At 36.2% G+C, this 16,120-nt stretch overlaps 2 protein-coding genes across 3 annotated transcripts; one reads left to right on the top strand and one right to left on the bottom strand.

Annotated features, from left to right (window-relative positions):
* Window positions 1-1,079: 1,079 nt before the first annotated feature.
* On the top strand, window positions 1,080-6,663 carry LOC133713429 (receptor-like protein EIX1). Its single transcript, XM_062139450.1, has 2 exons — window positions 1,080-6,228; window positions 6,328-6,663. The coding sequence occupies exon 1, from the start codon at window positions 1,318-1,320 to the stop codon at window positions 6,217-6,219; it is 4,902 nt and encodes a 1,633-aa protein (XP_061995434.1). The 5' UTR covers window positions 1,080-1,317; the 3' UTR covers window positions 6,220-6,228; window positions 6,328-6,663.
* Window positions 6,664-6,864: 201 nt separating this feature from the next.
* On the bottom strand, window positions 6,865-14,730 carry LOC133717191 (serine/threonine-protein kinase BSK3-like). 2 transcript variants are annotated; one of them, XM_062143861.1, is made up of 11 exons: window positions 14,173-14,730; window positions 13,432-13,719; window positions 13,102-13,322; window positions 12,612-12,747; window positions 11,760-11,893; window positions 11,560-11,665; window positions 9,364-9,449; window positions 8,962-9,150; window positions 8,265-8,414; window positions 7,883-7,996; window positions 6,865-7,484 (listed from the first exon to the last, which is right to left on the bottom strand). In XM_062143861.1, exons 2-11 carry the CDS (start codon window positions 13,514-13,516, stop codon window positions 7,230-7,232), a joined length of 1,476 nt encoding a protein of 491 aa, XP_061999845.1. In that variant the 5' UTR covers window positions 13,517-13,719; window positions 14,173-14,730; the 3' UTR covers window positions 6,865-7,229. The 2 variants fall into 2 exon arrangements, with proteins under 2 accessions (XP_061999845.1, XP_061999844.1); XM_062143860.1 differs by having other exon boundaries at window positions 13,432-13,702.
* Between the last annotated feature and the right edge of the window lie 1,390 nt (window positions 14,731-16,120).

The following is a 16,120-nucleotide window of genomic DNA, read 5'->3' as shown; positions in this document are numbered from 1 at the left end:
GTTTCTTTAGGAACCAGCAAATCTGACCGATCAACTTTTAGAATCTTGCCTCATGGACATGGTAAGGAGGTAAACAATTATCAGTGGCTCTAGGAACTTCGATATTGTGCCTCTATATAGCTAATTTATCTCTATTATCCTAGATCATTAATTTTTCTTGGAAAGCAGAGCTAGACAAAATGCTACTTTGTGTTCGATAGTAATTTGAGTCCAGTAGTTCAATTCCGAAGATGAAGGATTGTTTGAGACAAAATTTTTAGATCTATCATCTATATGTATTTCTGTACTGAAAATTTTAAGAAAGAATTGTTTTACATGGATGATGGATCCACTGACACTACGCTAGTATGCAGAGTATTTAGTTTAGAAAAGAAAAAAAGGAAAAAAACAGAGTGATAAAGGAAAACAGAGTATTTCCTACACATCTGTTGTTTTGTTTTTTCTTCAACTTGTTAATTACTAGTAATTTTACTGGTCGTAGTTGCCCTCCACTTTCCAAATTCTTATCAAAAGGTTTTTCTGTAAGCAATTTCTGTGCAAATAAACTGATCACGGCCAATATGGAAAATTCAATCATCTACAAGTCAAGTCAATACTTGGCCATATTTGCATTGTGGAAATTATAGCCTCTTTAGATTCTAACGGTAGTATCAAACAGAGATACTAAGTTGTGGCTATCCATTTCTGCGTCTCCATTACGTTAAGCTTATCGACCGCCATCACAAGCCAAGTCAATATCAAGCGGCAGTAGCAGATACAATGCAATTTCCAAACGATTGTGATGCCAGCGAAGAAAGCAAATTTATTTTTCATCTTCTTCCAGACATGATACCCTTTTTCACTAATTACATAAAAGAAAAATATGGAGGCATCTTGCAGTGTCGATGAAATATTTGTATTTTACTCTAAGGAAGCTTAATCGTATTCTGAGAAATCTGACAACTTCAGTGTTATTCAGCTTTTTTGTGTTATAAGCAAAAGTTCTCTTTGTTTTAATTGTTTTTACTAAATGATCCTCCTGATTCCAATAATAACATTCCACTAAGAATCTCATGCAATTATTAAGTCAACACTCATGTCAGTTAATGCTCAAAGTAGAGGATACTATCTTCCTTCTTTCCACTTTTGTCCTGTATGAACTTGTGGCTCTGTTTCACGGCTTAGTTCAGATATGAAATCCTTGGATTAATTGTTCTGAGGAATTACTATAAATAGGGAATGATTTGCATACAAAGATAGTATTCTGAGATATCATATAAATATTTGCAGTGCATTTGTGCTTCTTATTCCATCATCTTCTTGATTACATTAATTAAGATGGAGTTGGGAAGGTGGCTCAAACATGCTTATGCAATATCAATTGTGCTTCTTCTGCATATCAACGCTTCCTTATCCCTCGGCCACCACCATGCTAACGTGACGGCAAGGTGCCTAGAGAGGGAGAGGGATGCACTCCTTGCTATCAAAGGAGACCTGGTGGATGAATACAACCTGCTCTCTTCGTGGGGAAGCGAAGCCCAAAAGCGAGACTGTTGCGGATGGGAAAGAGTCCACTGCGATCACCAGACTGGCCATGTTATTCAACTTCATCTGAATGCAGAAATGAAGGAGATCTCTTTGCAAGGTAAGTACCGTGAGCATATACATAAAACTTTGCAAGGTGAAATTAGTCCTAAAATCATTGAGTTGCAGCATTTGGAATATTTGAACCTCAGTGACAATTCCTTCATTGCCAGCCAAATTCCAGCACTCATTTGTTCTCTATCCAATTTAAGACACCTAGATCTCAGTTTCAATGACCTCTCTTGGAGCAAAATTCCAAAGCTCATTGGTAATCTGACCAATTTAATATATCTAGATCTCTTTGGGAATGAATTAGGTGATGAAATTCCATATCATCAGCTTGGAAACCTTACTCATTTGCAGTATCTCAATCTCGGGTATAATTTCTTCACTGTTGGAGGAAACCTCAATTGGCTCTCACATCTTTCTTCTTTAAAATACCTGGACTTGAGTTCCACGAGTCTAAGTAAGGTTTCTGATTGGCTGGAAACAATAAACAAGCTCCCTGACCTAAGAAACTTGACCTTAATAGGATGTGATCTTCCTCCTCCAATTCTTTCCACTCTTTCTCACATAAATTCTTCCAATTCTCTTGTAAGTGTTGAATTGTCTGAAAATCCTGCTGTCAGTTCTTCAATATTCAAATGGTTGTGCAACTACAATACCACCCTTGTTCATATTGACCTCTCTTCCACCCAATTAAGTGGTTTGATTCCCGATGCTTTCAAAAATATGAATTCACTTGCATATCTTGGCCTCCGTGATATCCAATTAAGTGATTTGACTGCTAATGCTTTTGCAAACATGAGCTCACTTGCAACTCTTGACCTCTCTTCCAACCAATTAAGTGGTTTGATTCCCTATGCTTTTGCAAACATGAGCTCACTTGCAACTCTTGACCTCTCTTCCAACCAATTAAGCGGTTTGATTCCCGATGCTTTTGCAAACATGAGCTCACTTGCAACTCTTGATCTCTCTTCCAACCAATTAAGTGGTTTGATTCCCCATGCTTTTGCAAACATGAGCTCACTTGCAACTCTTGATCTCTCTTCCAACCAATTAAGTGGTTTGATTCCCGATGCTTTTGCAAACATGAGCTCACTTGTAACTCTTGACCTCTCTTCCAACCAATTAAGTGATTTGATTCCTTATGCTTTTGCAAACATGAGCTCACTTGCAACTCTTGACCTCTCTTCCAACCAATTAAGTGATTTGATTCCTTATGCTTTTGCAAACATGAGCTCACTTGCAACTCTTGACCTCTCTTCCAACCAATTAAGTGGTTTGATTCCCAATGCTTTTGCAAACATGAGCTCACTTGCAACTCTTGACCTCTCTTACAACCAATTAAGCGGTTTGATTCCCGATGCTTTCAAAAATATGAATTCACTTGCATATCTTGGCCTCCGTGATATCCAATTAAGCGGTTTGATTCCCGATGCTTTCAAAAATATGAATTCACTTGCATATCTTGACCTCTCTTTAAACCAATTAAGTGGTTTGATTCCCGATGCTTTTGCAAACATGAGCTCACTTGCAACTCTTGATCTCTCTTCCAACCAATTAAGTGGTTTGATTCCCGATGCTTTTGCAAACATGAGCTCACTTGTAACTCTTGACCTCTCTTCCAACCAATTAAGTGGTTTGATTCCCCATGCTTTTGCAAACATGAGCTCACTTGCAACTCTTGACCTCTCTTCCAACCAATTAAGTGGTTTGATTCCCCATGCTTTTGCAAACATGAGCTCACTTGGAACTCTTGACCTCTCTTCCAACCAATTAAGTGGTTTGATTCCCTATGCTTTTGCAAACATGAGCTCACTTGCAACTCTTGACCTCTCTTCCAACCAATTAAGTGGTTTGATTCCCCATGCTTTTGCAAGCATGAGCTCACTTGCAACTCTTGACCTCTCTTCCAACCAATTAAGTGGTTTGATTCCCGATGCTTTCGCAAACATGAGCTCACTTGTAAGTCTTGACCTCTCTTCCAACAAATTAAGTGGTTTGATTCCCGATGCTTTTGCAAGCATGAGCTCACTTGCAACTCTTGACCTCTCTTCCAACCAATTAAGTGGTTTGATTCCCCATGCTTTCGCAAACATGAGCTCACTTGTAAGTCTTGACCTCTCTTCCAACAAATTAAGTGGTTTGATTCCCGATGCTTTTGCAAGCATGAGCTCACTTGCAACTCTTGACCTCTCTTCCAACCAATTAAGTGGTTTGATTCCCGATGCTTTTGCAAACATGAGCTCACTTGTAACTCTTGACCTCTCTTCCAACCAATTAAGTGGTTTGATTCCCGATGCTTTTGCAAACATGAGCTCACTTGTAACTCTTGACCTCTCTTCCAACCAATTAAGTGGTTTGATTCCCAATGCTTTTGCAAACATGAGCTCACTTGCAACTCTTGACCTCTCTAATAACCAACTTGAAGGAGGAATCCCAGCATCCATTGGCCAGTTGTGTAATTTGCGAAACTTGGCCATTTCACTCAGCAGGTTGCGTGGACAACTCTCTGAATTTGTTCAAGCATCGTCTATATGTACTCAAAACTCATTGGAGAGATTGGATCTCTCTCATAATGATCTTGCTGGGTTTTTTCCTAATCTTGCAAACTTTCAATCATTGAAGGAATTATATCTCTCTAAAAACCAGTTGAGTGGAATCATTTCTGATAGTATTGGAAAGTTGTCTTCTTTGATGACATTAGATCTCAAAGAAAATAGGTTAAGCGGAATGATACCGGAGAGTATTGGGCAAATGTCATTGTTGGGAGAGTTATATCTACAGGGAAACCAACTTAGTGGAATGATACCGGAGAGTATTGGGAAATTGTCAGCCTTGCAAACATTAGATCTCTCCGGTAATCGATTAAGCGGGCAAGTACCTGAAAGTATTGGACAATGCTCAAACCTGGTCGATATGAATCTTAGTAAGAATTCTTTGGAAGGGGTAATTTCGGAAGTTCATTTGTCAAAACTGTCCGGATTAATTGATTTGGATTTATCCGATAACCCATTAGTTTTCAAAGTCAGTTCTGATTGGGTTCCTCCTTTTAAATTGGATTCTTTAAGTTTGAAATCATGCAAGGTCGGGCGGTATTTCCCAAACTGGCTTCGAACTCAACAAGGTCTTTTCGAACTTGATATTTCTTATGCTGGAATTTCAGATGTCCTTCCAAGTTGGTTCTGGAGTCTCGTTGGTAACACCATGACTCAGACAATAGATATCTCTCATAATCAAATTAGAGGAACATTTGAGAGTTCAACATTGAATGCTACATCATTGCCTGGAGTTGAAGTTCATTTCGCGTCCAATCAATTCGAAGGTTCAATACCGTCAATTCTATTTGCTGCTTCATATTTGGATCTCTCCAATAATAAGTTTTCAGACATGACATCCTTGTGTGTTACTTCAGAGCTTCAAAGTCTAAAGTTTCTTGATCTCTCAGGCAATCATATTTCAGGAGAAATTCCAGATTGTTGGAGACATTTGGTCTCTCTAAAACTACTCGATTTGGGTAGCAATGCTTTTTCTGGGAAAATCCCAACCACTATAGGCACTTTATTTCAAATGGAAACATTGAAATTGAGAAGCAACAAACTTGTGGGAGAAATGCCTTCATCCTTGAAGAATTGTAAGAGCTTAAAAGTGATTGATCTCGGAGAAAATAATCTTTCAGGATCAGTCCCTGAATGGTTGGGTGTTAGCTTTCCAAATTTGGTTATACTAATGCTTCAATCTAATCAGTTTAGAGGGAGCTTGCCTTCACAGTTATGTAATTTAACGCACATTCAGATTTTGGATTTCTCTGTGAACGAAATCTCTGGAACTATACCTAAATGCCTCAATAATTTGACTTCTTTAACTCAAGGAGGAAATTCAAGTCTAACCATCAGACATTCTTTTCATCCATCTATTGCACACGCACCTATATCTGAGGAAGCACCTAGCGGAAGTACGCCCTCGCCACCGCCACCTCCGATGCCATCTGATTACTACGAGGACAATGCAACCTTCATGTGGAAAGGAAGAATGTCAGCATACAAAAGTACTTTGGGACTTGTCAAGAGAATTGATCTCTCGAGCAACAAAATAACAGGGGAAATTCCAAGTGAGATCACTCATCTTGTTGGTTTGGTTTCTTTGAACCTTTCAAGAAACCATCTAACAGGACATATTCCTTCACAGATTGGAAAGCTGAAGTTCTTAGATTCTCTTGATTTGTCAAGAAACCGGATAAATGGGAAGATTCCGACAAGTCTTGCTCGGATCGATCAACTTGCTTACTTGGACCTGTCATACAACAACTTGTCTGGCGAAATTCCAACTGGTACCCAACTCCAAGACCCTTCCTCTTTTGATGGAAATCTTAAATTGTGTGGATTTCCACTTGAAAAGATTTGTGATCCGGAAGGAAACGGTCGGCCAAATGTCTCGAGCAATGAAGAAGATCCAGATGAGCTCATCACGCAGGGTTTTTACATAAGTCTAGGAGTTGGATTTGCTGTTGGATTTTGGGGAGTCTCCGGGAGTTTGATATTCAAGAGGTCATGGAGATATGCATACTACAACTTCTTGAATGCTTCAAATGATTGGCTTTACGTGAAGGTAGCTTTGATCAGACGGCAATTAAGTGATGTGCTTCATGCATAATCATAAACGGTAATCTCTCTCTGTCTTCATGTATTTGTTCATCTAAAATGACAATATGATTGTCAATTAGTTCTTACTAACTAATGTTTCTCTAATTCTGTTTTACAGCGTCAGCATCTTCTGAGACAAGTACGACGGACAATTGTACAAGTTTCCCAGCAGTGAAGGAGTGTTTATGGAAGTACTAGTCTCTTGGTTAATGGTGTTTTCTTTCTTAATTTTTTTTTTTCTCTTTTGTCCATGTTGTTTGTGTTGTGTTACTGATGTTTTTATCTTGTATTATATTTCACTTGAGGAATTCAGTTTACTGTCCCTCATTGTATTGTCCAAGTTTTCAATAATAAATTGTACCTCTCCTCCTGTACCATTGAGGTTTAAGGTGAGGTACCAGAAATTTTGTTTTACTAAATGATTTGTACTGTTATTGTAAAATCTTGTTGGAGAACTTCTGTAGTAAACTGTTTGCCTTGCATATAACTATCTATTTTAGACATCTCTGCTGCATATAATAACAATATAAATAACTACAAAAAACCTATCAGTTATGAACTGCAACACTCGAGCTCTTCTTTTTTTGGGACAAAATTCTGGCTAGTTATATTGTAGAAATTTCTGCAGTATATAATTGAAATGACAATATCAATATCTACAAAAAAAACCTTTTAATTGACGATAGACCATCACACAGCTCTTTTCTTAAATCCAACTGTTTTTCATCACAAAGAATGGAAGGGAATTTTACTGTACATAAATCACATGCTCCTGAACTGCATCTTTTCCTCCAACTGTCTACAACTTTTTTTTCATTGTTTTTCAAAGTAATTGTATAGCGGAATCATTTGATTTACAAGGGATCAAATCAAATAGAGGAACTCAAATACAAACTAGCGTACAACATATATCAAACATCAGTGTGAAGCTTTGACTTCCCTTGTTTGGGACCTTGTTAACATCTATATATGTTCAGAGTGAAACTGAGAAGTGCCATACTTGGTACTCAGACTTGATCTTCACTTGTGTCCACCTGCAGTGTTCCTTTTGGCTTCAAGCAGAGTACCCTCCTTCAGTGCTGATTGTGCCTCAGTCTCCATTCCGAGTGCAGAAAGCGCAGCAGCCTGAAGATAAGATGCAATGTGCCATATTGGGGAAATTACTTGAGCTTGCATTGCATCATTTAGAGCCTCCTGAGGCATCTCATCCATGAGATAACACAAACTACGCCGGGCAAAAATTGTGGGAGAAACCATGTTTCCAACATCAATGAACTGCAAGTAGAAGTACCTGTCAGTGGGATAACTCATACAGATAATGCAGGATAAATGGATAATAACCCAGTTGATAATTAATAATCAATCCATTGCTAGAATAGGATTACTCCAAAGCTATATCAAGAAAAAACTGACATTCAAGGCTTTACTAGGACTGTTTATGCACACACCAACATGCATACCTTTGAACTACCAATTTATTTGTTACTGTCTTGACTTAGCTGGTAAGGTTTTCGATCAACTTTTGTTTTATCTGAATCTGAATGTGATAGGCTCAGTGTGTATGATGACAAATCAATCCAATACCGAACTTGGCATTGGTATCAACAAAATTTAAATTTTCTTGTCCAACTTATTTTAATAAGTCATACAAAGAGTGTTCTGATGAACTTCACCTGTGAATAACATTCGATTGCAGTTCTGAAGTCCTTCTGCTTAAAAGCAGAATCCCCATTTTTCTTTGAATCTAATGTTTCCTGCATTTGGTCCGTCCACATTTGGAACGAAAGCTGCAGTGGATGATAAGTAAAGAAATGTTTCAGTAACAGTACAGAGTAATCGGCAACAAGAAAAAAGTCTCAGAGAAACAACAAACCAACTGAGAAGTGCAACAGAACATATACAATAGAGAAGTTCAATAACATGTGACCACCGGATGCAGTATGAGTGTGATGCAATAAAAAAAATTAAAAAAAATCTATACAGAACCAAATAGAATAGAGCTGATTATTTATAGTACAACCTATTAAGCAATTGTCCACAAAAAATAAATAGAACCTCATTTGTCATTCCATCATCTTTATAGCCGATATTCTCTAGGATCTCATGGATTGCAGTCAAATCCTTTCTGGAGCAGGCTTCACCAAGTGGGGAAAGAGGAGAGCAGGAGTTAGTGTGCGGGATACCCATCAAAACATGAGAAGGAATCTGCAGTTATGCAAAGGAAATTGATAAGAACTACAGCTACCAACATGTTGTTAAGCATTTATGTTTGAATGAACTATTTAGTATTAGGGTGGGTGGTGCAGATAAGGAGCAATTTGAATTGGCACCCAACCAATTTGCACATGCTTTCAAGTAGATATAGTCTTGAAGAAGGTTATTCTGTAACACATGATATCTGGCGTTGTTAATTATGGGTTTTGAGGAATTCAAAATACTTTACAACCCCCTTAATTAACGACCTGAGTTTTGGGCTGTTACAGATTCTCAAATAGTGTCAAGAACATCACTGACCATGAAAGGCACTGAGGAAAGTGTAGCTTTCCTCCTAACTGATAAAGAATTATGATCATGTCCCTTCTAATTTCAATATTTCCAATAGTCAAAAGGTTCTACATTTAAAAGAGTCTCCTTATAATTGTACTGCTTAAAAGACTGCCAAAAAGAATTGATCTAAAATTTAATGTATGTAGATTTTCAGAGAAGTTAAATGATGCTTCCAAGTTGGTTGAGAATGGAATTTGAAACTGACCTCAGTTTCTTTCTGAAGAGTAGTCAAAGCAGCAACTAATGACTTAGAATTTGGTCGCTCTCGGGGTTCAGATTGTAAACATCGTGAAGCCAAGCGTACCAATTCAGTACCATCATCTTGAGACAGCTGTCCTTCCAAGCAAGAATCTGTCAGCATCTGAAGATTTCTGTCTCGAATAAGGTCTAGGGCCTGGTACAATATAATGAACCATCAGATTATCAAATTTACCTCAGTGTTTACCTAGCCAAGAGGGAGAACTCATCAGGCAGAATCCTTAACAATTCCAAGTGAATAATTTGACAGTGTACCATTATATTTTTATATGAGATTCATTAGTCTTTCCTTTCAGTTCAGCCCTTTTTTCTCAAAATTTTCTTTTACCAATCAAGACCAATCACTTACATGACTAGGGGGAATATGCTTTCCACTGAGAAGATCAAGTAAAAGAGTTCCAAAGCTGTATATCACACTTTCTGGTGTCACTCTCCCTGTTAAGCAAGACAATGGATGTAAGCAGAGTCATAGGCTCCTCTTGCAAACCAAGTAGTAAGGACTGTGAGTGCCAGTACTTGTGGAATTTTAAATCATACAACAACACAATTAGAAACAAGCATGTGAATAGCAAATTAGAACCACTACATGATCTTCAGGGAAATATATGATCAACCAATACTTTATAGTCAGATGTTGAGAAGCATCAGTTAAATCAAGGACTAATTTCAGTTTACCCCCCTGAGGTTAGGGGTCGTCATCATGTTAGTCCCTCTAGTTTCAATTTAATCATGTTAGTCCATGTACTCTCAAATTTCATCATTCGTGTCCAATTTCTACTATTCCGTCCAATTTGGACCGTTAAGTCTGACTTTTGAGGGCTAAAATGGTCATTTCAAGACCAAAAAAAAAAACTTAAAAAAAAAAGATTTTTTTTTCTTTTTTTCGTTTTTTTTTTTTTGCATTTTTTTTCCGTTTTTTTTTTTGCATTTTTTTTTTCTTGTTTTTTTTTTTTCTTTTTCTTCGCTTATTATTATTATTATTATTTTTTATAATTTTGTCTTCAACCTATACACCACAAGTTATAATAGGTTTATAAAAACAAAAAAAAAAATACTCTAGGTGGTTAAAAAGCCGCTCGCTGATCTACGATATTTGTAATATATCTCCGATAAAACGAAAAATTTTAGGATATATCTGTAAAATATATTTATAAAATATAATAGGTTTATAAAGTGAAGAATAATATGATATATCCCCAACAAAGTGAAGAAATATCTGTAAAATATGATTAAAAAAATAAATACAGATATTTCTTCACTTTATTGGGGATATATCCTAAAATTCTTCGCTTTATCGGAGATATACCACAAGTTATAATAGGTTTATAAAAACAAAAACAAAAAATACTCTAGGTGTTTCTTTTTTATTTTTTTATTTTTTATTTTTATAAATTTTTTCTTCAACCTATACACCACAAGTTATAATAGGTTTATAAAAAAAAAAAAAATACTCTAGGTGGTTAAAAAGTCGCTCGCTGGTCTACGATATTTGTGATATATCTCCGATAAAGTGAAAAATTTTAGGATATATTTGTAAAATATATCTATAAAATATAATAGGTTTATAAAGTGAAGAATTTTAAGATATCCTCAATAAAGTGAAGAAATATTTGTAAAATATGATTAAAAAAATAAATACAGATATTTCTTCACTTTATTGGGGATATATCCTAAAATTCTTCGCTCGCTGGTCTACGATATTTGTGGAACATCTCCGATAAAGCGAAGAATTTTAGCATATATCCCCAATAAAGTGAAGAAATATCTGTATTTATTTTTTTAATCATATTTTATAGATATTTCTTCACTTTATTGAGGATATCTTAAAATTCTTCACTTTATAAACGTATTATATTTTACAGATATATCCTAAAATTCTTCGCTTTATCGGAGATATATCACAAATATCGTAGACCAGCGAGCGGCTTTTTAACTACCTAGAGTATTTTTTTTTGTTTTTATTAACCTATTATAACTTGTGGTGTATAGGTTGAAGACAAAATTATAAAAAAAAAATAATAATAATAAGCAAAGAAAAAGAAAAAAAAAAACAAGAAAATAAAAAAAATGCAAAAAAAAAAACAAAAAAAAGAAATTTTTTTTTTTTTTTTTTTGTCTTGAAATGACCATTTTAGCCCTCAAAAGTCAGACTTAACGGTCCAAATTGGACGGAATAGTAGAAATTGGACACGGATGATGAAATTTGAGAGTACAGGGACTAACATGATTAAATTGAAACTAGAGGGACTAACATGATGACGACCCCTAACCTCAGGGGGGTAAACTGAAATTAGTCCTTAAATCAACAAGATTTGATGCACATCCTGTAGTTCAGAAGCATTATTTACAAAAATGATTCTACTTAGAAGGTATGAAAAGAGTGTGCACAGTGGGACGTCCACAGTTATATGAAATACCGGACCAAGCATACTACTGTATTACCTATCACAAGTTCATAACTCAACCATGCAGCTGTTAATTAAATTATTAACTTAGCTGCAGTTGTTTGGAGAGAAAGCATTGCTTGTTTCTAGGTGGAACATACCAGTTCTAAGATATTCAGGAGGAGTAAATGCCAGATTTGTACTATAACTCTTCCCGTCCCTACTATTTTTCATCAGGCCAAAGGTAGATATTCTAGGATTACTATTCTGCAAAATTATCATACATTAAATAAAAAGAATGCGGTCAGAAATGTATGTGTGTGTCACAGTGATAGCAAATAGATGGAGTCAATAAACATACCTCATCAAATAAAACTCTGTAAGCATTAAGGTCATGATAAAGGGCACGCCCCTTGCTTGTGCAGTATTCTAGGGCTTGTGCAAGATGTAAAACAACCCTCAATCTCATTGTCCATTTCATAGGCTGTGCATCCCCTGATTCAAGAAATTAATCAAGTTACCTCAGCATAGCACTCATCAGGGAGTATGTCAATGCAACTAACTAGACAAGAAGAATGCGAGACAATACTATGCTTGAAGCAATACTGCATAGTTGTCAAATGTAAAACCTGTGCCATTAAGCTTCAAATGAAGCTACATAAGCACAGCATATCTTTCCTTGTTTTCTGTATATTAATCATCCTCATATTCCTTTAACAAGAAACATATTGAAACTCACTATTAGCTAATAACGATAAAAATCAGGAAACACTGATGATGAAAACTATTCACTAAAAAGAGAAATGAGTCAAATGACTGACCAACAAAATTTTCTGACACCCAAAAGGGGAGAGGATGTAGAAATGAAGAATCATAACAAAATAAATTAAAACAAGCTAGCAACCATTGTCTTCGTAAAAATACTGACACCAACACCCATTTCAAGTGATATTTGGGAAGTCCATGAAGAAGAATGAAGAGGTGAAAAATTATCAGCAAGACAGAAATTAATATTTTTGAAGTTCTAACATAATATATGGTGGTCATTGCCAAAATAAATTGTGATTCTTATGATCTTCATATATCATATTCCAACTACAATCAAAGTCAAATCATCAGTCAGACAAACTATTATCCACTGCAATTTCAGAACCAAATGAATCAGATATCCAACAATCAAAGGTTTCTAAGACATGAGACTCAAAAGACTTACAATGGAAAAGGTGTTTTGCAAGTGTGTCATTGGGCATATATTCCGCCACAAGCAACCTCTCATCACCTTGGCAGCAGCAGCCAAGCAAATTTACCAATCTATGGTTGCGGAGCTGACCAACCAATCTTGCCTCTTCCTGCAATTTTACAAAGGAAATTGTATCACAATGGTGGTTGCAAATGGAATAGAGAAGACAGAAAAGGCCTTATTTCCTTGAAAAGAGCTGATAAAATCATAGTCATTGAGGTAATAAATGGAGAAAAGTTACATAAGAATTTTAGTTGTACCATAAAACTGCACTTCGTTTTATGAAGACTAGTTATCTATAACCCAAATTACGAACTGCATAACATCTCAACAGAATAATTACATAATAGACAATCAGAAAGATAAAAACATAGTTGTGCAGTTAATGTGGACCAATTTTTATCACCAAGTGTCTGAATGGGAGTTTTATGGAAAAGAAAAATATCAAGTTGAAGGATGTTACCACAAATTGCCGAGCATCAGGCCAAGCCACCCTATTGAAGCGCTTAACAGCAATTCTCATCTGGTTTTCCAATTTCCCTTTATAAACAACATTTGGAGCCTTCTCTCCCTGTTCAGACACAATGTACTCCACTGCAAAACCAGATGTAGCATTTTTAAGCTGCTCAAGCGTGAATTCACAAAATCTAGGCAAGTAGTCGACCTCGCTCTTCTCCACATTTTCTGCAACAAAGGCAACAGTTCAGAAGCATCAGATATGATCTGCTTCTCCATTAGGTAGAAAACACAACTCCAAGAAAGACACACCACACACACATGTATATTAACCTACCAATAGCGGGAGCTTCAAGAACCGCTGCTGCATTGAATTGTGAATCCCCACAGCATGGTATGAGTTTGGAGCATTGGCTCCCCATGTCAATCTCACAAGTCACAATATCAGAGCTTAAAACTATAAATCCTTTTCCACACTGTGCCTCTCAACAAAACCAACTTCAGCTAAAATCCAATCCATTTAGCTTCAGACTGACAACATCAATTTGATTGTATGACAAAAGACTACTGCCTAATCCAGGCTTCCTCATCTGATTGAGTAAAAGCTCCTGTAAACAACCAAGCACTAACAAATTTGACTGATATACATGGGGGACAAAATCCACATATTCTCCAACAAAGCATAGTTTGTCCAAACTTAAATACGTCATTCATTAATGTTTAAGAACATGAGATTAGGATGAAAGCAGAAACTCAATCAAACTCTAGTAGCATGAAATAGCATAACCAAAGTGGGTACCAGATGACATTTTTGGGTATAAAATCACAATTTTTGGGCCAAACTTCTGATACACATCCAGTAATCCAACCAAACCGATGCAGCAGCTTTCTTTCAATTTCCAGGTTTCTTATAAATCAAGCAATATAATTGCATTGGGTATTAGCAGTGTCTCTCTGTCCTATCAACTATCACTACCAAATTCATAATTAAATGAACTATCAGTACTAAAAGACAAATGAAAATCAGATACCAACAACAACTTAAATGCCTACAAAACTTCAAAGCTCTTTTCAGTACCTGAAACAACCTCCTGAAGCTGAAACCAGCAAAAACACCAGGACCCAGATTCCAAAACTCAAAACCCAGTAACCAAAAGCATCCAAATTGACCAACTTAAAACCTTCAAAGCCTCTTCTCCAATGTCAAAAACCCTCTTCTGGGTATCTTGACCCAATCAAATCCTCCCCCTTTCTCAATCAAACCAAACCTCAAACAAGAAAAGATCCAAGCTTTCACCACAAAAATCAATCCCAAACAAAACCCAAATCCAATAAAAATCGAAACGGCTCAAGATCTGCGTAAAATAACAAGAGGAATGAAAGACCGGTGTTTCCAATAGTCCTCGTTTTGGTGTAAACACCAAAATAAACAAATGAATTTAACTTATTACAAACATGTCACGAGTCTAGGATATTTCATATTCCTTCTAGTAGCTGCGAAGAATGAGCCAATTTAATTTTGGGTTGAATAGTAATTTTTTTTTTTTTTAAGCATTTATTTAAATTCCACCGCCAACGGTGGTCTTGGATTTTCTGGGTGGAGGATTGAATTGAGTTCTGTAATGCCCAATGGGACCAACGAAACCCAAGTCGGAGACTTTTTCATCATTTTCCTCTGCGGCCCTCCATTGCTCCCGCCATAATCATTACCGATTTCTTTTTTTATTGTTTGAAACGATACCTTAAAGCGCGGTTTAGCTATGAGATTTGACTTTGGTATACTCTTTTTTCTTGCCCAACAATCCTCGAAATCCATTTTCCGCAATTTGATCGAGTGACATAAGTCTTTTTAAGTGATTATAAACTCGACTGACAAACGAGTAGTCAAAAGTATTTTTGCTAAGCAAGGAATTTGCTGCAAATTCAGATGCTTGTTGAAGGAGCAATTATTTGAAAATCACTTATGATGAGATGGTCCCTCTTCAGATCTTCAAAATCAATTTTATATTTTTTTCAACCAAATAGTATCTAGAAATAAGAAATTCATTGTCGAAATGTGCTTTCGGCCACAGAAACTATGTGAATGATTTAGAAATCCAATCATTATTTTATCATATGAAGAATAATGTCTAAAGAGATGCACTGCATATAAAAAGGAAGGTGAAATTGAATAGTGAAATGCATAACTGTGTCCAGCAGTTTGTTCTAAAAGCAACCAAATGATGCAATATGAGTAGAAACCAGCTTGAAGGAATGAATACAAGGAAAAATTAAACATCTTATAAGAGCTTGAAACTCCAATGCTTTTCAGTTTTGTTTCACTTTTTGAGCAGCCCAGAATGCAATGCAGTGTTCCAGTCTGCGTAAACTTTCTTTTTCTTTTCTTTTGTCCAAAACAGAAATCTGGGAATTCGGAAGAAGAAATAATACCAGGGGATGAAACTGTAGTGTTGCAACAAAATCAGAAAAGAGCGATGCATTTTCTCTCCTTAGCTCCAACAAGTGCAAGGAGCGAAAACATTACACTCAATAATTAATTACAAATATGCAGGAAGACTTTCATTACAATGACACAATTAAGACATTTAAATATACATACAGCAAAATTGAATAGCGCGAAGAATTACTAAGTTGATCAAGTCATCAGAAGAGCTATTAGAAAAGAGAGTGAAGGATGTGACCTGCAGAAACATAGGTAACTCAGAAGGGTTCAATGGCACCCAATAATACTTTGTACTTGCCTACTTGGAAGTCAGAGTTGATCACTCATGTCATTTAGATGAGTGACCCAACAATTGATCTTACCTAAACTTCATTAACATGGTGTTGTTTAAGCAGCCAAACAAAAAAAAAGTGTAAGTCATCTATACCTATCCTATCCTAGCAATGTAGTTTCTTGTATCTGATTTTAATCAACAAAAAGCAACACACACACCTACACAAAAAGAAGTTACAAGTGTGTAGAACGCCATGCAAAAATTCGACACCTACAAGATCATTCTGCTCAAAATGAAACATCAATATAC

Source organism: Rosa rugosa, chromosome 6, assembly GCF_958449725.1.
Source record: "Rosa rugosa chromosome 6, drRosRugo1.1, whole genome shotgun sequence".
NCBI lineage: Eukaryota > Viridiplantae > Streptophyta > Magnoliopsida > Rosales > Rosaceae > Rosa > Rosa rugosa.
This window is presented reverse-complemented; position numbering and strand designations above follow the sequence as displayed.

Coding starts and splice junctions, on each gene's coding strand:
- LOC133713429 (XM_062139450.1), top strand. CDS start 1,318: ATGGAGTTGGGAAGGTGGCTCAAACATGCTTATGCAATATCAATTGTG.
- LOC133717191 (XM_062143861.1), bottom strand. CDS start 13,516: ATGGGGAGCCAATGCTCCAAACTCATACCATGCTGTGGGGATTCACAA. Junction 9,151..9,363: donor AGCATATTCCCCCTAGTCAT/GTAAGTGATTGG, acceptor ATATTGTACCAG/GCCCTAGACCTTATTCGAGA. Junction 7,485..7,882: donor CAATCGAATGTTATTCACAG/GTGAAGTTCATC, acceptor TTCTACTTGCAG/TTCATTGATGTTGGAAACAT.